This window comes from Scyliorhinus torazame, chromosome 9, assembly GCF_047496885.1.
Source record: "Scyliorhinus torazame isolate Kashiwa2021f chromosome 9, sScyTor2.1, whole genome shotgun sequence".
In the NCBI taxonomy this organism is placed as follows: domain Eukaryota; kingdom Metazoa; phylum Chordata; class Chondrichthyes; order Carcharhiniformes; family Scyliorhinidae; genus Scyliorhinus; species Scyliorhinus torazame.
In genome coordinates, this window is record NC_092715.1 from 167,664,296 (window position 1) to 167,684,867 (window position 20,572).

General features: G+C 49.8%; 1 protein-coding gene and 1 pseudogene across 3 annotated transcripts in view; one reads left to right on the forward strand and one right to left on the reverse strand.

Annotated features, from left to right (window-relative positions):
- Positions 1 to 20,572, forward strand: part of lrrc2 (leucine rich repeat containing 2) — a 188,793-nt gene that overhangs the window by 25,882 nt on the left and 142,339 nt on the right. For all 3 annotated transcript variants that reach the window (XM_072517592.1, XM_072517590.1, XM_072517591.1), the window contains exon 2: positions 11,167 to 11,319. In XM_072517592.1, coding sequence (XP_072373693.1) covers positions 11,195 to 11,319 — 125 coding nt within the window. In that variant the 5' untranslated portion in view covers positions 11,167 to 11,194. The remainder of the gene's footprint in view (positions 1 to 11,166; positions 11,320 to 20,572) is intronic.
- Positions 3,918 to 9,402, reverse strand: LOC140430129 (mitochondrial ribonuclease P catalytic subunit-like; annotated as a pseudogene).

Genomic DNA, 20,572 nt, shown 5'->3' on the forward strand with positions numbered 1-20,572 from the left:
AGGCAGAGGGGGTGATAGAGAAGAGTTACAGGGAGGAAACCACACCCAAGATACAGGACAAGAGTAGCTGGGTTACAGTCAGGGGAAGGAAAACAAACAGGCAGACAGTGCAGGGATCCCTCGTGGCCGTTCCCCTTCAAAACAAGTATACCGTTTTGGATGCTAATGGGGGGGATGACCTACCAGGGAAAGGCCCTAACGGCCAGGTCTCTCGCACTGAGCCTGGCTCTGTGGCTCAGAAAGGAAGGGGAAAGAATAGAAAAGCAATAGTGATAGGAGACTCAATGGTTAGGGGAATGGATAGGAGATTCTGTGGTCACGATCGAGACTCCCGGAAGGTATGTTGCCTCCCGGGTGCCAGGGACAGGGATATCTTGGATTGAGTCTACAGGATTCTTAAGGGGGAGGGGGAGCAACCAGAAGTCGTGGTGCACATAGGCACCAACGACATAGCTACGAAAAGGGATGAGGATCTAAAAAGTGATTTTAGGGAGTTCGGTTGCAAGCTAAAGAGCAGGACAAGCAGAGTAGTGATCTCAGGATTGCTACCGGTGCCACGTGCAAGTGAGGCAAGGAACAGAGAGCGATTGCAGCTGAACACGTGGCTACAGGGCTGGTGCAGGAGGGAAGGCTTCAGATATGTGGATCATTGGGATATCTTCTGGGGAAGGTGGGACCTGTACATGAAGGACGGATTGCACCTAAACTGGAGGAGCACCAATATCCTGGGTGGGAGGTTTACTAGAGCTCATCGGGAGGATTTAAACTAATTTGGCAGGGGGATGGGAACCATTTCTATGGATCAGAGGATCAGATAGCTGTTGAACAGACAGATATAATACGCAGCAAGTCTGTGAGGAAGGATAGACAGTTGATAGGGCAAAGTTGCACTCAGTGGAATGGGTTAAAGTGTGTCTGTTTCAATGCAAGGAGTGTCAGGAATAAGGGAGATGAACTTAGAGCATGGATCAGTGCTTGGAACTCCGATGTTGTGGCCATTACGGAGACATGGATTTCACAGGGGCAGGAAGGGTTGTTAGATGTTCCGGGGTTTAGATGTTTTCAGAAGAATAGGGAAGGAGGTAAATGAGGAGGGGGAGTGGCACTGTTAATTAGGGAGTGCATCACAGCTGCAGAAAAGGAGGTAGTTGAGGAGGGTTTGTCTACTGAGTCAGTATGGGTAGACGTCAGAAACAAGAAAGGAGCAGTCACTTTATTGGGAGTTTTCTATAGACCCCCCAATAGCAGCAGAGAATAGAGGAACAGATTGGACGGCAGATCTTGGAAAAGTGCAGAAGTAACAGAGTTGTTGTCATGGGTGACTTCAATTTCCCTAATATTGACTGGAACCTCCTTAGTGCAAATGGTTTGAATGGAGCAGATTTTGTCAGGTGTGTACAGGAAGGATTCCTGAATCAATATGTAGATAGGCCGACTAGGGGGGAGGCCATATTGGACTTGGTGCTCGGCAACGAACCAGGCCAGGCGCCAGATGTCTCGGTGGGAGAGCATTTTGGTGACAGTGACCACAACTCCTTGACCTTTACCATAGTCATGGAGAGGGATAGGAACACACAGTATGGGAAGGCATTTAACTGGGGGAGGGGAAATTATACTGCTATTAGACAGGAGCTGAGGAGCATAAAGTGGGAAAAAAAATTCTTGGGGAAATGCACAACAATAATGTGGGGATTGTGTAAGGAGCATTTGCTGTGAGTGCTGAATAGTTTTGTCCCACTGAGACGAGGAAGGAATGGTAAGGTGAAGGAGCCTTGGATGACAAGAGAAGTGGAGCTTCTAGTCAAGAGGAAGAAGGAAGCCTACGTAAGGTTGAGGAAGCAAGGATCTGACTCGGCTCTAGAGGGTTACAAGGTAGCCAGGAAGGACTGAGGAAAGCTAGAAGGGGGCATGAAAAAGTCCTGGTGGGAAGGATCAGGGAAAACCCCAAGACGTTCTACACTTATATGAGAAATAAGAGGATGATCAGAGTGAGAGTAGGGCAAATCAGGGATAGTGGAGGGAACTTGTGCCTAGAGTCTGAAGAAATGGGGGAGGCCCTAAATGAATACTTTGCTTCAGTATTCACTAGAGAGAGGGACCTTGTTGCCCATGAGAACAGTGTGAACCAGGTTAATAGGCTCAAACAGGTTGATATTAAGAAGGAGGATGTGCTGGAAATTTTGAAAAGCATCAGGATAGATAAGTCCCCTGGGCCTGATGGGATATACCCAAGGTTACTACCGGAAGCGAGGGAGGAGATTGCTGCGCCGTTGGCGATGATGTTTGCGTCCTCACTCTCCACTGGAGTAGTACCGGATGATTGGAGGGAGGCGAATGTTGTTCCCTATTCAAGAAAGGGAATAGGGAAATCCCTGGGAATTACAGACCCATCAGTCTTACGTCTGTGGTGAGCAAAATATTGGAAAGGATTCTGAGACGTGGATTTAAGATTATTTAGAAAAACATAATTTGATTAAAGATAGTCAGCATGGCTTTGTGATGGGTAGGTCATGCCTCACAAGCCTCATTGAATTCTTTGAGGATGTGATGAGACACATTGATGAAGGTCAGACAATGGATGTGGTGTATATGGATTTCAGTAAGGCATTTGATAAGGTTCCCCATGGTAGGCTCATTCAGAAAACTAGGGGGCATGGGATACAGGGAAATTTGGCTATCTGGATACAGAATTGGCTGGCCAAAAGAAGACAGCGCGTGGTAGTGGATGGAAAGTATTCCGCCTGGAGGTCGGTGACCAGTGGTGTCCCGCAAGGATCTGTTCTGGGACCTCTGCTCTTTGTGGTTTTTATAAATGACTTGGATGAGGAAGTGGAAGGGTGGGTTAGTAAGTTTGCCGATGACACAAAGGTTGGTGGAGTTGTAGATAGTGTTGAGGGTTGTTGCAGGTTACAACAGGACATTGACAGGATGCAGAGCTGGGCTGAGAAGTGGCAGATGGAATTCAACCTTGATAAATGTGAAGTGATTCATTTTGGAAGGTCAAATTTGAATGCTGAATACAGGGTTAAAGGCAGGATTCTTGGAAGTGTGGAGGAACAGAGGGATCTTGGGGTCCACGTACATAGATCCCTCAAAGTTGCCACCCAGGTTGATAGGGTTGTTAAGAAGGCGTATGGTGTGTTGGCTTTCATTAACAGGGGGATTGTGTTTAAGTGCCGCGAGGTTTTGCTGCAGCTTTATAAAACCCTAGTTAGACCACACTTGGAATATTGTGTCCAGTTCTGGTCACCTCATTATAGGAAGGATGTGAATGCTTTGGAGAGGGTACAGAGGAGATTTACCAGGATGCTGCCTGGACTGGAGGGCATGTCTTATGAAGAAAGGTTGAGGGAGCTAGGGTTTTTCTCACTGGAGGGAAGAAGGCAGAGAAGTGACTTGATAGAGGTGTACAAGGTGATGAGAGGCATGGATAGAGTGGAATGCTGGAGATTTTTCCCCAGGGTGGAAATGGCTATCACGAGGGGACATAATTTTAAGGTGATTGGAGGAAGGTATAGTGGAGATGTCAGAGGTAGGTTCTTTACACAGAGAGTGGTGGGTGCGTGGAATGCACTGCCAGCAGAGGTGGTGGAGTCAGAGTCATTAGGGACATTTAAGCGACTCTTAGACAGGTACATGGACAGCAGTAAATTGAAGGGGTGTAGGTTAGGCTGATCTCAGATTAGGATAAGTAGTCGGCACAACATCGTGGGCTGAAGGGCCTGTACTGTGCTGTACTGTTCTATGTTCTATGTTTCCATCAGGCACTTTACAGCTTTCCAGCCTTACTCCTTACCAATAATTTTAACTAATTCAGACCCGAAACATCGCTCCCACTTTCTCCTGGACAGAAAGTTCTCGTAGTGAAGAAAGGATTCCCAAGAGCTACTCAGAATGGGGGTGATATAGGGTGGTGCTTAGACATCTACTAGTTCATAGCTGGTGAGCAACTGGTGAGGTGGTCTGTATCCATGGCGTCTGCCTGCCTTCCTTTTACCATATTTCTGGGCCGTAGGAACATTCTCAGCTTTGTCAGATTTTCCAAACATCACTTTGTGGAAAATGGTGGAGAATCTAACGGTCACCTCGGGGTCACTAGATAGCATTCGGGGCCAATAGTAAAGATACAAAATGCTGGTAATATATAGAATATGAATTAGCATCTGAAAAGAAATGATAGAGGATAAAGACCCTTCACTAGATCAGAATTAGGAATTTCTTTCCTTCGCAAAATGATACAATTGTACCAGCTCAATCGCTGTCACAATAAAGATTAAGGGTTAAACCTGGAACCTGAGGAGACAAACTTATGTAAGGAAAGAGTGATCTTAACATGTGCCGTAAATGTGAGACGGGCACTTATGTTTTTCCATTTTGAAACATGAGCCTTCTGAACCTCAAGAATAGATTATCATCTTGGAATAAGTCGACAATCTGCATAATTGAAGAAAGCATTCTTGAAAGAAATTGTTCTTTTTATCTCTTGGAAACATCGACTTATTGTTGGCTCCATCCACATATCTTGCTCTAGTCACTGTCCTTTTGTCAAAAGATTGACCGTGAATATCAGCAGCTTATTGAACTGTGAAGCACCATCACAATCAAGCAGATCCTGTCCTCAGCCTAATCCACCCATGCCTATTTCCTGCATGGTCACTGGTTTGCAATGAAGGATGGAACATCTGGCCAACTTTCCCTTTCTTAACCCAGAGTCCCCAAAGTCAATTATAATGCACCTTCTTCCAACCCCAACGGAGATCACCTAATTCAGGACAGATCTAGGATCAAACAAGGGGCTCCGCTATTCACTGCATAAGTCTACTGAGCACTGAGGCATCAAGCACTGAAATTCTGAACAGAATTATTTGGCTGAGGCAGTGCTGTTTTTGTCCATTCCAGGTTTGTGAGGTAAGCTGGCAGTTGGAACGACAGCTGAACTAGGACAGTGTGACATTCACAGAATGTTATTAACCTTGGGATACAATTACTGAAGGAAAATTAACTCTGGAAATTAATCTGTGACCAGTATCAACTGTAATCTGTTCAAAAGAAGAAAAGAGATTTACATTTGTAAGGCCTTACAACTTAAAAGGCTTCATGTGAAATACATTATTCTGAAATGAAATGATTGTTACTGCAGAGGCAACAGGACAGCAATTAAGCACGCAGAAAACCTTGTACTAATTCATCTGTTGATTAATGGTGTTGCTTGATGGGGGAATTTTAGTTATCGAGAGAATTTCTTTCTAACTGGAAAGTGTTGTGGGATATTTAACGTATATCTGTACCAGAACACGTAAAAGGGGCTCCAGTTAAACAACACGTTTGAAGAACTCACCTGAAGCACTCTGTACTGAAGTATCAGCCTAGATAAAGAGGGTGGCATGGTAGCATAGTGGTTAGCACTGCTGCCTCACAGCGCCATGGACCCGGGTTCAATTTTGGCCTTGGGTCACCATCTGTGTGGAGTTTGTACATTCTCCCCGTGTCTGCTCCGGTGCTCCAGGGTCGCGTGCATGGAAACTTGGTTGAGACAAGAGTGGGCCTTCAGGTGGCGGGGAGCCGCTGGAGCTCGCTCCAAGGGCACCCCAATCCCAAGGAGTAGCCCGTGGGCCATCGAGCAACCTGAGGTAGGAGGAGATGATGGGACCAGTGCCAGTGACTCCTGCAGGGGAGTTGCCAGAACACCCCAGCACCTCTGAATCCCCTCCCACCTGTCCCTGGTGCATCCAATGGGCAGCAAGCAGAACAGGGTGGCACCACGCCACCTGTGGCACCCAGAAGGCTGCCTGACCCATATGCGCCCAGCTGATCCATGGTCGCCAAAGAGGACCCAGGTCGAGGTGCGCAGCAGGCCGCCTCCACTGCATTGCATTAGGGCATGTAAGGTTAGAAAGTTAGACACCAGTTAAGTTGACATGGGTGAAGCACATAGGTTAGCGATAGGGGCTTGGACGCAATGCTTGTATATATCTCAATAAACACCTGTTCACTGATGTTCCGAACTGCCTCGGTTCTCTGTCTGAAAGATGTGAGGGATGGGCAGGGCCGGCAGCAGGGAGTGTGCTGGGTGGCAGGCCGATGGTGTGGGCTGTGGGTGTTGGAGGTGGAGTCGGGCCAGGACCTCCAGGGCAGTCGGAGGTTAACCCTGGGCTCACCCTCAGAGACAGGGCAGGAGACAGGGTGAGTTACATGGGGGTGCCATGTGGTAGGGGCTACCCGGTGAGTGACCTGTCACCGCACACCACCCCGATACCCAACTCCCTGCCACCACTCCGGACCCCATCCCACCCCACCCCCACCACCCCATGGGTTCGATAGGACCATGAAACGGAATGGCCAACACTCATGCAGGGATCAGCCGGGCGGACAGTAGAATGTGCTACGAAGGGGAGGAGACAAACTTTGTCAAACGATGCGGAGCACCAGAGCTCAATGTGGTGTGGGCCATCATCCTCCCCGCCCCCCACCCCCCATGGACCAGACACTCTATTACTGTAATAATAATAATAATCTTTATTAGTGTCATAAGTAGGCTTACATTAACACTGCAATGAAGTTACTGTGAAAATCTCCTAATTGACACACTCCGTCGCCTGTTCGGGTACGCAGAGGGAGAATTCAGAATGTCCAATTGACTGAACAAGCACGACTTTCGGGACTCGTGGGAGGAAACCGGAGCATCCAGAGGAAACCCACGCAGACACGGGAGAACGTGCAAACTCCACACAGACAGTGACCCAAGTCGGGAATTGAACCTGGGACCCTGGCGCTGTTAAGCAATGGTGCTAACCACTGTGCTACCGTGCAGCCCCATATATATTACGCGCCGACTTTGAAAAGTTTTAAGATTGTCTGGAGAAATATGAAAGATATCTGTAATGGAACCTACAAGGGAACAAGCAGTCCTAGATCTGGTCCTGTGTAATGAGGCAGGATTGATTAATGATCTCCTAGTTCGGGATCATCTTGGAAGGAGCGACCACAATATGGTGGAATTTAAAATACAGTTGGAGGATGACAAGGTAAAATGAAACACTAGTGTTTTGTGCTTAAACAAAGGTGATTACAATGGGATGAGAGAAGAATTAGCTAAGGTAGACTGGGAGCAAAGACTTCATGGTGAAGCAGTTGAGGAACAGTGGAGAACCTTCCGAGCGATCTTTCACAGTGTTCAGGAAAGGTTTATACCGACAAAAAAGAAAGACGGTAGAAAGGGGAAAAATCGAACGTGGATATCTAAGGAGGTGAGGGAGAGTATCAAATTGAAGGATTTCACCCCCACAACCCAAAGATGTGCAGGGTAGGTGGATTGTCCATGCTAAATCGCCACTTAATTAGGGAAAAAAAATGAATTGGGTACTCTGAATTTATTTTATTTTTAAATTTAAAGTACCCAATTCTTTTTTTTTCCAATTAAGGGACAATTTAGCATGGCCAATCCACGTAACCTGAACATCTTTGGATTGTAAGGGTGAAACCCAAACAGACACGGGGTGAATGTGCAAACTCCACACGGAGAGTGATCTGGGGCCGGGATCGAACCCGGGTCCTCAGTGCCGTGAGGCAGCAGTGCTAACCACTGCGCATAACATGAATGAATGCTGTGCATTAAATGTTCCCTAGGATCAATCTGATTGTCTCTCGAGTAAGAAAGGATATATATCATCTTATTTTCATATTGATCATCACAAAATGACTTGCAACAATCAAAAAATGCTAGCAAGGAATCGTCATGTGGTTTTAAGTTTATGCCTTCCATATCTTTAAACAACCTCCAAGCAGTTTCTACTTTAAGTCAGAGTGAAGAAATAATGATATTTTCATATTTCCTTGCTGATGGGTTAATTATTTTCTAAATTGAATCTAAAAGCATCACAGCCTCTCTCCAATGATCAGTCTTAGTATAACCACTGATGAAGAGGCTGCAAGCTCCACTGTCCAATAATTTGAATCTAGTTTGCATAATGCCATATAAATCAAACACCTCGCTCAGAACACAATGCCATGTACTTCAGAAGGAGATCATACTCAACAGTACCAGTTTCCAGTCACAAACACTAATAGTGATTTAGCCACATCAAATTCAGCACGAGTAGATAATAGTTGTTCCATCTTGCCTACTTCAAAACGAGTTTTATTGTACCATTCTGCTTTCAATTTCTTCCACACGTCTATCCTTAAAAGACTTTATTGGAATTGACATTGTTGTAACTTTAGCTACGGTTGAAGCATCACCCAATGTTTCGCCCGATTGGCATTTTGCGAACTCTGCACTTGTTCTGGCTGCCCTGGCTGTAAATAAAGAAAACAGAAAGTCGGTGTTGTCCCTGGGAGCAGTTTTTCTGGTTTAGTGTTTGCTGATTTCCTCTTGCTTCCAACATCCTGTTGGCGAGGTCGGCACGGTGGTGCAGTGGTTAACATTGCTGCCTATGGCGCTGAGGACGCGGGTTCAATCCCGGCACTGTGTCACTGTCCATATGAAGTTTGCACATTCTTCCTATGTCTGCATGGGTCTCACCTGCACAGCCCAAAGATGTGCAGGGTAGGTGGATTGGCCACGATACATTGACCCTTAATTGGGAAAAAATTATTGGGTACTCTAAATTTAAAACAAAAACATTCTATTGGCGCTCAGTTGAGATTAAAGCTTTTGATGAGGTGCACAACTGTGGGGCAATGTTATGGGGTAAAAGCCTTGCTGCACCTTAATATGGGGCGAGAGGAGACCCAATGACACGCTGCAAACAGGGTCAACGCCACGGGGTGTTTGGGCCGACATGGTGAGTAGTGATGGAAGGGGCTGCTCTCTTTAACCTGAGCCTACGATTAAACATCAGCTCTGCACCATACCTTTACCAAGAGTGAAAGGGTTCTATTCGACAATAACACTCTCTCAGTTCCTAGCCGTTCGGTACATTACCGCAGTTCACATTTACAGCACTGACAGAGGGCTTGGAAGTGGGGCCAGGTTGGGCGATTCCCCCGAGATCAGGACCACCGCTGGAACGGCGCGTCCGATCAATCCGCGACCCTTCCAACACCCGCCCGCAACATGGGTGGCACTTTGGAAAACCCTGTTATAGAGGATGTGGAAAAGATTCACAGGAATGATTCCGGGGCTGAGGAATGACACCCTTCGTGCAGGGTGACTGAGGCATTGGTGTGAAATGGTCATAAGATGAGGCTGAGTGGCTATTCAGCTGGGAAAGTGAAGGGCCTGAAGGGAGAGGAATGAGTGGAGCTGCAAGGTGTGAAGGTCTGAGGGTGCAGTGTATGATAATGCTGTAGAACTCAGGGTGTGGGTGCAGACACCTGAAAGTGACTCACCTTTCCTGTTCTCTCAGGGCACTTTATTCAGTTTCGAGCAACCACATTCCTGTTGCTCATTTCCTTATCCATTTCCATCCACACACGCTAGGTTTGAGAAACTGGCCTCTTCTGCCTATCTTTATTGAACATTGCCTCATTTCAGTCCTTCAGAACCTGCAACAGGACCCCCAGGGAAGTGTCAGAGGCCTAGCAGGGAGAGTTGGTGGTCAAGAGGTGTGCATAGCAGGGCAGCATGCGGCATAGTGGTTAACATTGCTGCCTATGGCGCTGAGGACCCAGGTTCGAATCCCGGCCCTGGGTTACTGTCTGTGTGGAGTTTGCACATTGTCTGCGTGGATTTCACCCCCACAGCCCAACAGATATGCCGGTTAGGTGGATTGGCCATGCTAAATTGCCCCTTAATTGAAAAAAAAAAAATAGTTGGGTACTCTAAATTTATATTTAAAAAAAATAAAAAAGAGGTGTGCACAGCCTCCCCTGGTCTCCTTTTTATTCCTGTATTTTTTGAAGGCTCAGGAATCTTTGTACAGTTCAGCTATTCCCAACTTCCATTTGAATCTGGTCCCCAGTCAAGGGGATTGTCAGGTATATAGCAAGAGCAATCAAGCAAGGTAAACCACCAATCACATTGGAGAATTCTCACAGACGGCAATTGGGAGTTAAAATGCACTGATCGTCGTTTTTTGTATAAATGTTGAAGAGAGTGAAATGAAGATTGGAACACACATATTAGAAGATGAAATATCATAAACAACCTTTAAAAATGATCATTTGTATTAGATGAGGGAGGAAATTTACAGTACCTCATGGTGGGATTTTCCAGTCCTGGTGAAGTCACTGGACGTTTCGATGGCTCATCATATTTTCTGGCCCTGCCCCTACCACAACGGGGTTGTAAATCCCACCATACAAAACTTTCGAATATTTAACAGAGTGGCAAAAATTTACATTACACCAATATTTTTTTTTTCTTTAAATTTAGAGTACCCAATTCATTTTTTCCAATTAAGGGGCAATTTAGCGTGGCCAATCCACCTAGCCTGCACATCTTTGGGTTGTGGGGGCAAAACCCACGCAAACACAGGGAGAATGTGCCAACTCCACACAGACAGTGATCCAGTGCCGGGATCGAACCTGGGACCTCGGTGCCGTGAGGCAGCAGGGCGAACCCACTGCGCCACCATGCTGCCCTGACATTACACAAATATAACATTATTTTTCTAGGGCCAGAAACGAACTTCAACAGTAGTTAATTAGTGTGTGGTTGCAATCACAGTTCCAATTTATTAACGATATTTAATCTTTCCGGCGTGTTTCAACAGTAATATTATTGCGTAAAAAGGTCCATTCTTGTCAGTTCAGTGATTCCTGTTTGATTTCATTCTGCACAGTGTCCGACAGCGTAACCTCTGGGGTTTAGTAATAATGAGGGTTTAATGAGTTAAGTTATTATCATTACTGCAAAATTTTTTTGTTTTAAACTTAAAGTGCCCAATTCATTTTTTCCAATTAAGGGGCAATTTAGCATGGCCAGTCCACCTAGCCTGCACATTTTTGGGTTGTGGGGGTGAAACCCACGCAGACACGGGGAGAACGTGCAAACTCCACACAGACAGTGGCCTAGAGCCAGGATTGAACCTGGGACCTCGGCGCCGTGAGGCAACAGGGCTAACCCACTGCGCCACTGTGCTGCCCTGCAAAGTCTGAACTTATAATTCTGTATCAACATAACTTTCAGATAAGCAGCACGTGAGATGAACTCAAATTCGGCATTTATAATCCAAGTTGTTTGTAGCTTAACTTTTTTCTAACTGTAGACTGCTTTATCAACAGAATAAAAGAAGCATTGGAGGACCCCAAAATGGCTCCCGTTGTTGTTATTTTTGATTTGTCATCTGTCCGAAGTGTTTGGGAAGGAAGAATAATAAAGCATAAAGATCGGCAGAAAAGAGAGAGAGAAAGACAGGAGAAAAGTGCATTAGCAAAGTAAGTTGTGTTTGTTGTTTACACCAAAGCAATTCATGCACCAAAAATACTAACCATAATTAAGATGCTTATCTGTTCTGCTTAAACAATGTGTAGGTTGTTTGTTAATGTAGCTTTAATGGTAACCTGTTCATAAACTGCAACCACTGCCAAAAACATTTATTGGGCGTGATTCTCCCATAAGTGTCATTTTGGACAGGAATAGTGGGGTGATTTTCATTGGCTTGTATGGGCATGATCCAGGTCGCAATTCGCTCACACTTAGTCATTTTTGTGGAGCTCGGAGAAATTCCCACTGAAAAATCTCACACTAAGTCCTCGATCTTCCCAAGAGGGAACAAAGTCCCCGAGCGAACGCGTTTAGCCAGTGCCGAGAAACACGTGGCTATTCAACGCGACTCGCTTTGAATAAGGGGCCTAAACGGGGAAGGCGCAGCCAACGCCATACATTGCCCCGTTTTTTACAATGGGAAACTCCGCTCGCCGGAACTCCCCTTTGTAGCGAGAGATTGGGACGCCATTTTTAAATGCCGTCCCAATCTCCGAGGCCCACAAAAATATCCCCGCCCTCCCCAACCCGAACGTAACATGAGGAGGTCCCCCAATGCTAGCACCATCTGGGCACCTTAGCAGTGCCAGGCTGGCACCCAGGCACTATCAGGGCACCACCCTGCACAAAGGACATGCAGCTGGGGGCCTCCGATCACTATGCAGACGTCCACAAGTGCCATTCCGTCTGGTCCACGTTTGTGGGGACCAGTACCAAAAGGCGCTCGCCCGAGGTCCCCAAGTTGAAGGGATTGAATCCCAAAGCCTCAGCCTTTGGAAACTGCATATTAGAATAAAGCTTACTGGGTCGGGCTGTGGGGCGGGGGAGTGGGGCGGGTTCCACACGGTGGCCGGGCCACTGACAGGGAGAGTCCAGCCCTGTTCATTCTGTCTCTGTCACTATTAACCAGCACTGCTCCCCGGCACTGAACCACTGACACAGCCCCCCGCCACCACCCGGTACCGAACAGTGTATATTGGCATTGGGGTTGGGTGTGTATGTTGGCACGGGGGGGGTACATGTTGACCCCGGGGGGGGTGTATGTTGGCACTGTGGGGTGGGGGGCGTATGTTGGCACTGTGGGGGTGGGGGTGTATGTTGATACTGGGGGTGGGTGGGGGGTATGTTGGCATTGGGGGGGTGGGGGTGTATGTTGGCACTGGGGGTTGAGGGTGTATGTTGGCACCGTGGGAGTTGGGGTGTATGTTGGCTCCATGGCGGTGGAGATGTACGTTGACACCACAGGGGTGTATGTTGGCACTGGGGGGTGGGGGGTGTATGTTGGCACTGTGGATTTGGGGGTGTAAGTTGGCACGTGGGGGTGGAGGTGTATGTTAGCACTGGGAGGGTGGGGGCATATGTTGGCACTGGGGGGTGGGGTGTATGTTGACACCGTGGGAGTTGGGGATGTATGTTGGCACCGTGGGTGTGGAGGTGTATGTTGGCACTGGGGGGTGGGGGTGTATGTTGACACACTGTTTTTTTTTGCACCAGGCACCTTCCCATGTAAATAGCTTAGTTTTATGTATATAGTCCTGTAAATATTTCGCACACACGTGGTCATGAACATTCACCACACACTATTTATTGCCACGCACGCACATTTTCTTATATAAAAGGGGGGATGTCATAATATACATCAGTATATCATGGTGCAGACACACACTGATGGACACACAGTGGGACCAATCACCATACACAACACCGCAGCCAATCACCAGTTAGAGTACACGCACTATAAAGACAGGGGACATCAGAGTTCACCTTCATTCGAGTAGCAGCTAGCTAGGAGCACAGAGCTCACAGCCTGCAACACAGACATTCACCATGTGCTGAGTGCATCAACTGGTTAGGACAAGGCAAAGCTCTTTGGTTAAAGCTGGTATCGTATTTACCCACAGTTCAAGTATGTTTGAATAGTTAACCATTTAATAAAATAGTGTTGCACTACTACAAGTGTTGGTGACCTGTATGTGATCCAGAACACCCAACACATCATGATACCAGGAGTGGTTGCATACTAGCACTTCTTAGACCTACCTGCAAATGATCTGCCTTCCGCCAGCATTCCGTCATTCTGCAACATGGACAACATCAGCCCGCCGCCGCCGCTCCGCATCGCCGGCAACCTCGTGGCCAACTGGAAGATTTTCAAATAGCGCTTCCAGCTCCACCTCAAAGCCACGGACAGGGAGGGTGCCTCGGACACCAGAAAGATTGCTCTTCTCCTCTCCACGGCCGGGGACAATGCCATCCATATTTTCAACTCTCTCACCTTTGCAGATGACGAAGACAAGACGAAGTTCAAGACGGTTCTCCTCAAATTTGACACTCGCTGCAGCGTAGAGGTGAATGAAAGTTTTGAACGCTACATGTTCCAGCAGCATTTGCAGGGTAAGGACGAACCTTTCCAATCCTTTTTAGCACACCTCCGCATCCTTGCGCAATCTTGCAGCTACGGGTCCACCTCCGACTCCATGATACGCGACCAGATCGTTTTCGGTGTTCAGTCGGACCCCCTACGTCAGCAGCTCCTCAAAGTAAAGCAACTCACCCTAGCGACCGCCATCGAGACCTGTGTCCTACATGAAAATGCCACCAGTCGGTACACCCATATACAAGCGGCTGAAACGGGGCGGCAAGGTCCCCACGAGGCGAACCGGGTCCAAGTGATCGAACACCTCCAGGGCCTTAGCCTGAATGAGGGCAGCCATTTTGGCACTTTTCGCGGACTCCCGTGCTTGTACGCACCAAACGAGGGGACGGCGACATGGAGGCACGTAATGCGCAGGCGCGCACCACGCAGGACTGCACCACGCATGCGCGGTGGCGCAGCTAACGTGCTGATGTCACGAAGTGCGACAACTGTGGCTCCGCCCATTTAAAGCGGCAATGCCCCGCAAAATCTCGACAATGTCTACGATGTGGAAGACTTGGCCACTGTGCTGCCTGCTGTCGAGCAGCTCATTCCAATTCATATCGCTTCAGCCAGCCTCGCAGGGGTGTTCGGGCAATTCAACCCACGGTCACCGAGTCCGATTCCGACCTCCCACACAGCAGTGACACCGAGGACCCGAAGGCGCCTTTTCGAGTCGGTGTCGTAACGAAAAACAGGCTGTCCCCGTAGCAAAGACACCAGCCGCTGTCGGTATACAGCATCGATCCAGACAATGAGTGGTGTGCCACCCTGACGGTCAACCGGTCCCAAATACGATCCCACCTGAACATTGGTGCCTCCGCCAAGTTCTTGGCGTGGTCTGCTTTCCAAACCCTTTGTGTCAAACCAACCATTCTCCCATCGGCCTGCCAGCCATTGGACTACAATGGCAACATCATTCCTGCTACCGGCTCATGCTAACTCGAAGTGACGCACAAGTCACGAAAAGCCATCCTTCCTTTCGAGATCGTGGGCTCCTCGAAGGACTCTCTGCTTGGCGCACAGGCGTGCAAATTGCTAAACCTCGTTCAAAGAGTTCACCCTCTCTCCCCTGATGACACGTCTACCTTCCAGGATGCTGACTTCAGGGCGCAACTCAACGCCATCATCGACCAGCACCGCAACATCTTCAAAGGCCCATATACTTACAAGATCATACTCAAACAGAACGCCATGCCTGTGTGCATGGACCTCGCGGAGTCCCAGCACCCCTCAAGGACCGCTTCAAGCAGCAGCTACAGGACCTCCAAGACCAGAGTGATCTCCAGAGTTACGGAACCAACCGACTGGGTCAGTTCCATGGTGTGCGTAAAAAAGGCTTCCGGCGAGCTCAGAATCTGCATTGATCAAAAGGATCTGAATCGCAACATAATGAGGGAGCATTACCCAATTCCCAAGCGCGAGGAGATCACATGCGAGATGACTCGGGCCAAGCTCTTCACCAAACTTGACGCCTCAAAAAGATTCTGGCAAATTCAACTAGACAAATCCAGCAGGAAACTGTGTACCTTTAACACCCCTTTTGGCAGATATTGTTATGACAGGATGCCGTTTGGGATAATATCGGCATCAGAAGCATTCCACAGGATCATGGAACAAATGATGGAAGGCATTGAAGGTGTTTGCGTCTATGTTGACGACATAATCATTTGGTCCACCACCCCACAGGAGCATATCAGTCACCTCCAGAACGTGTTCAAACGCATACGGGAGCAGGGCCTTCGCCTCAACAGAGCCAAATGCTCCCTCGGCCAGACGGAACTCAAGTTCCTAGGGGACCACATCTCCCAGTTGGGTGTGCGGCCGGATGCGGACAAGGTGGCTGCCATCACAGCCATGAAAAAGCCAGAGGACAAGAAGGCGGTCCCCCGATTTCTGGGCATGGTCAACTTCCTAGGGAAGTTCATCCCTAACCTCGCCTCTCACACCACAGCTCTCAGGAACCTGGTCAGGAAGACGACAGACTTCCAATGGCTTCCTGCCCACGAGAGCGAATGGACAGAACTTAAAACCAAACTTACCACGGCCCCGGTATTGGCCTTTTTTGATCCAGCGAAAGAGACAAAAATTTTGACCGTTGCCAGCCAATCTGGCATTGGGGCAGTGCTCCTGCAACGCGATGAGGCCTCATCATGGGCCCCCGTTGCATATGCATCACGCACCATGACCCCCACGGAACAACCGCTACGTGCAGATAGAAAAGGAGTGCCTGGGTCTGTTGACCGGTGTCATCAAATTTCATGATTATGTGTACGGCCTTCCCCAATTCACCGTCGAGACTGACCATCGCCTGTTGGTCAATATAATACAAAAAGACTTGAACGACATGACGCCTCGCCTCCAGCGCATTCTGCTCAAACTCCGGCGATACGACTTTCAGCTCGTATACACACCGGGCAAAGACCTGATCATAGCCGACGCTCTGTCCAGGGCAGTCAACACCCCGTGTGACCCAGCGGGATTCGTCTGCCAGGTTGACGCCTATGTGGCCTTCGTGGCCTCCAATACACCTCGTCCAAATTCACCGCGAGACTGCGGCTGACCCCCTGCTACAGCGTGTCATGCGACACCTAACAGACGGGTGGCTCAAGGGCCAATGCCCGCAGTTCTACAACATCAGAGGCGATCTGGCGGTAGTCGATAGTGTCCTCCTGAAGCTGGACCGCATTGCTATCCCGCACAGCATGCGCCAGCTCGTCTTGGAACAGCTACGCGAGGACCATCTTGGCGTGGAGAAGTGCCGCCAACAGGCCCGAGAGGCAGTGTACTGGCCCGGCATCTATGACGACATCGCCAACACAGTGCTCAACTGCCCCACCTGTCAGCGGTTCCAGCCGGCCCAACCACGTGAGTCCCTACAGCCCCATGAGTTGGTCACGTCCCCTTGGTCCAAGATCGGCATCGACCTGTTCCACGCACTGGGCAGGGACTATGTTCTGATTGTAGACTATTTTTCGAACTACCCGGAGGTGGTACGTTTGCACGACATCACATCGTCTGCAGTCATCCGTGCCTGTAAGGACACCTTTGCTCGTCACGGCATCCCACTCACTGTGATGTCGGACAATGGCCTCTGCTTCGCAAGCCAGGAATGGTCCAACTTTGCCAGGAGGTACAACTTTGTGCTTGTGACATCCAGTCCCCTGTAACCCCAATCCAACGGCAAAGCGGAGAAGGGCGTCCACATAGTCAAACGGCTCCTCTGCAAGGCTGCCGATGCGGGATCCGACTTCTACCTCGCCCTGCTGGCCTATCGCTCAGCCCCACTGTCCACTGGCCTGTCGCCAGCCCAGCTGCTCATGGGACGCACCCTGAGGACGACGGTGCCGTCCATTCACGTCCCAGACCTCGACCACGTTACAATCCTCCAAAGAATGCAACTGTCTCGTGCTCAGCATAAGGCGGCTCATGACTCCCGTGCAGTTGATCTCCCTGCTCTGGCTCCAGATGACAACGTCCGCATACATCTTCCGGATGGTGGCTGGTCTGCAACCGCTGTGGTTCTTCGGCAGGTGGCTCCCCGCTCGTTCCTGGTTCGTCTACCGGATAGTTCCATTCTGCGCTGTGATCGGCGTGCCCTTCGTCTCGTTCCGCGCTCGCTACGTGATCCTCCGCCAGTGCCACGCCCTCCTGTTGTCCCTGACCTGGACTATGCAGAGATTCCGGTTACTCTGCATCCTCCTCACTCAAACACAGTCCAGCCCTCTCCTCAGCCGGCGGCTCCCGACCCACCCTTGAGACGGTCAACCAGAATTCGTCACCCACCTCAGAGACTTAATTTGTGAACTTTGCACGAATGGACTCTCTGGTCTGTTCTTCTGTTTAATCGTTCAAGTGGTTTGTATATAGTGTTCATCTCATTATTTGTGTGACACACTGTTTTTTTCTGCACCAGGCACCTTCCCATGTAAATAGCTTAGTTTTATGTATATAGTCCTGTAAATATTTCGCACACACGTGGTCATGAACATTCACCACACACTATTTATTGTCACGCACGCACATTTTCTTTTATAAAAGGGGGGATGTCATAATATACATCAGTATATCATGGTGCAGACACACACTGATGGACACACAGTGGGACCAATCAACATACACAACACTGCAGCCAATCACCAGTGAGAGCACACGCACTATAAAGACAGGGGACATCAGAGTTCCCGCTCATTCGAGTAGCAGCTAGCTAGGAGCACAGAGTTCACAGCCTGCAACACAGACATTCACCATGTGCTGAATGCATCAACTGGTTAGGACAAGGCAAAGGTCGTTAGTTAAAGCTGGTATCGTATTTACCCACAGTTCAAGTATGTTTAAATAGTTAACCTTTTAATAAAATAGTGTTGCACTACTTCAAATGTTGGTGACCTGTATGTGATCCAGAACACCCAACACATCAACCGGGAGGGGGGTATGTTGGCACCGTGGGGGTGGAGGTGTGTAAGTTTGCACTGGGGGATGGATGTGTATGTTGGCACTGGGGGGGTGGGGTGTATGTTGACACCGGGGGGGTATGATAGCACTGGGGGGGTGGGGGTGTATGTTGGCACTGGGGGAGTGGAGGTGTAAAAAAAAAGAATAAGGCTGACTGCCTCGCTCTACTATGCAGATTTGCACAGAAACTGATCCCACCCATTGTGGGCGTGATTCCCCTTGCAATGTCTCGCGAGCTAGGTAGATCCCAGGAGCGGGGTCACCCGGCTTTCACCGGCCACGCTGCGCCGCAGTGAGCTGCTTTCCAGCGCAGCGTGTCCAGATGATTGCGCCCTAAAGACGTGATTCTCCGGAAAGATTTTGATGTGTAGTAGCAAACGGGAACTGCCACGAGCTTCCCGCCGCTCGGCCCAGCGAGGCCAGCAACGCTATTCAATGTTAATTGGTCCACTTAATGAGGCCTCAGGGGCTTCTCGCCAGCCTCCCCCCCGTTAACAAGGTCGAGCAGCACATAGGCTGCACTTGCTCAGCCAACCCCAGTCAGCTCACAACAATGGCGTCCAGGAGACCAGCCCCAAGGTTTGGGGATGCAGATCTGGAGAGGTTCCTAGACACAGTGGAAGCCAGGAGGAATCGTCCTGTTCCCCCGAGGGTTCGGAGGATCAGCCACAAGGCAGCCAGTGATGCCTGGGAGGAGGTGGCGATGGCTGTGAGTGCCGGGAGTGTGAACAGGAGGATTGGCCTCCAGTGCCGGAAGAAGGTCAACAACCTACAGCGGGCAGCACGAGTGAGTAGATACTGACACCAATCCCCCCCCAGCGAGATGTTTCTACCCCCATACGAGCATTTACCCACCCAAACTCTCCTTACGACCAACTGCCCTGTGTTCACCCCATCTTCCTTCAACCCTCCCATCCTTCCTTCACACTCCCCGCTCCCACAACTGTGAACCATGCGTGTGGCTAATGATGCACTCCCTGTGTCTCCTCAGGAAAAGCTTTCCCATAATCGCTGGGAGAGAGCTCAGACTGGCGGTGGGGTGCCGGGCATAAGAATCCTCACCACCTTCGAGGAGCATGCCCTGGAAGTGACCGGTGTGGCCGAGGACAGAGCAGTCACCAACGCGGAAGCTGGCGGATGCCACAGAGGTGAGGAACCACTGTGCTCCATCCGGGGTACCTGTCAAACGTGAGCTGCTATTGTCTTACTGACTGACCCATCCCTTCCAATGACCACATGTCCATTCTCCCACAGGTCCTCCAGCCGACGGCACCGGCCCATCCCGGGTGGCCTCCTCTCCAGCTTCCCAGGTAAACACCTCGGAGGAGAGCTCCGAGGAAGACACGATTGAGGCGTCACAGCTGTAATCCCCAACCCTCCATCAGCGCAGATACACACACCTCAGTGGGAAACGTTAGTGGTCAGGCCTCTGGGGCACAATCTAGTGAGCACCACACAGCTGCTGGAACGCCCAGGCAAGACAGCAGTCGGAGATCTGCTGGATCCCAGGACCCAGCTGTGTCCCAGCACGGTGCTGAGCCTATGGAAGAGGTATTCGCAGAGCTGACGTTAGGGTGAAGCTAAGACATTCAGAGGGAGATCTCGGCGACACTCCAGCAGGTCCATAGCCAGTTGGATGTGTCCCAGAGGCTATGGGGGCAGGAGGTGTCGCTGGCAATACGCAGCACTGAGGCCAACACTGTTAGGGTGGCGACCTCAGTGGAGAACCTGGTGCACGACGTCGGCACCATTAGAGAAGGTGTCCAAGGTGTCGCACCATTGGTGACGGCCATGGGTGAGGGTCTTCGACAGAATGTCCGCCTCACTGAGTGATGTCACCCAGGCCCAGGCTGTCCTTGATGAGGTTCTGCGGGACATGTTCTGCCCTCAGATGGGAATTGCCGAGGCGCTGCAGAGCTTGTCTCAGTCACTGAGGAGCACACCGAGGGCATCAAAATGACGGTGCAGACCATGGGGAACTGCCAGGACTGGCAGAGCCAGATGATGCAGGGACAGTTGGGGCCCAAACCAGCTGCTCCTCCGTCCCAAGGTGAACATCAAGACCCGTCCCATGGAGGGGGCGGCACCATCGGGAGAGTTGGGAATTGTTACACACAATAAACACCTTTGTGCACAACCAGTATGATGCCTCTGTCACTTTCTTCCACAATGCGGGCCGACCTCCGAACCTTTGGCCCATCTCTCCAGGCATCCCCCCCCCCATCGCCAGGCACACAGTGTGCAGGTGACGGGTGGGAGTGAGCACTCAGCAGACAGACACGGGTCAGTCTATGGAATAGATTGAGGAGCACAGGCGCTCAGTTCTCTGCGGG